The 929-nt window shown below is 51.3% G+C and overlaps 1 protein-coding gene across 1 annotated transcript; it reads right to left on the bottom strand.

Moving 5' to 3' along the window:
• Nucleotides 1–118: 118 nt before the first annotated feature.
• LOC119345765 (cell division control protein 48 homolog D-like) lies at nt 119–874 on the bottom strand. Its single transcript, XM_037615668.1, has one exon. It carries the CDS (start codon nt 872–874, stop codon nt 119–121), a length of 756 nt encoding a protein of 251 aa, XP_037471565.1.
• Nucleotides 875–929: the final 55 nt, after the last annotated feature.

Genomic DNA, 929 nt, shown 5'->3' on the forward strand with positions numbered 1-929 from the left:
AAGAGACAACAGACAATTTAACTGTACAAATCATCTTCTTCAGCTGCCTTGATCTTCCTATGTCTTACAGATGCACACTCCTAATATAATACAGTAAGTTCAAGAGACAACAGATAATTTAACTGTACAAATCATCTTCTTCAGCTGCCGTGGTAGAGGATGCGAAAGGATCTGTCGCAGCGGTAGTGCCTGCCGCCGGCTGATCAACGAACCGGAACTCGGTACCGAAACCACGGGACTGCTGCAGCGTCTGAGCAAAGGCCTGGTATTTGCGAATATCAGCATCGCTCACACTCCGGCGTGCATACCTCATGCTCTCCTCGAAGTGAGCAGCCTTGATCTCGTCCACCTCGTCTTCCTCCATGGCTTCAGGATTTTCCTTCAGCCGCCTCTCCTTTTCCATGTCCTTCTCAATGTTCTCTCTGATGGCGTATTTGCACGCACGCTGGCAGATTTCCGTGATGTCTGCGCCGCTGAACCCTTGCGTGTATTTGGCGAGTGCATTCAGGTCAACGTCCTTGGCCACAGGAGACTTCCTAAGGCAGGCCCTGAAGATCTGGAGCCTTGATTCGACATCAGGCAGAGGAATGTAAATGAGCTGATCAAGGCGCCCAGGCCTAAGCAAGGCTGGGTCTATGATGTCTGGCCTGTTGGTGGCACCGATAATGAACACGGTTTTCTTGGCATTCATTCCGTCCATTTCGGTAAGAAGCTGATTCAGCACTCTATCAGCGGCGCCTCCGGCATCGCCGACACTGTTTCCTCTCTGGGTGGCAATCGAGTCGAGCTCATCGAAAAAGAGGACACATGGTGCCGACTGCCTTGCCTTATCGAAAATCTCACGCACATTGGCCTCGCTCTCACCAAACCACATGGTAAGCAGCTCCGGTCCTTTGATGCTGATGAAGTTAGCCTGGCACTCGTTAGCA

Source organism: Triticum dicoccoides, unplaced genomic scaffold (assembly GCF_002162155.2).
Source record: "Triticum dicoccoides isolate Atlit2015 ecotype Zavitan unplaced genomic scaffold, WEW_v2.0 scaffold28121, whole genome shotgun sequence".
NCBI classification, from domain to species: Eukaryota; Viridiplantae; Streptophyta; class Magnoliopsida; order Poales; family Poaceae; genus Triticum; species Triticum dicoccoides.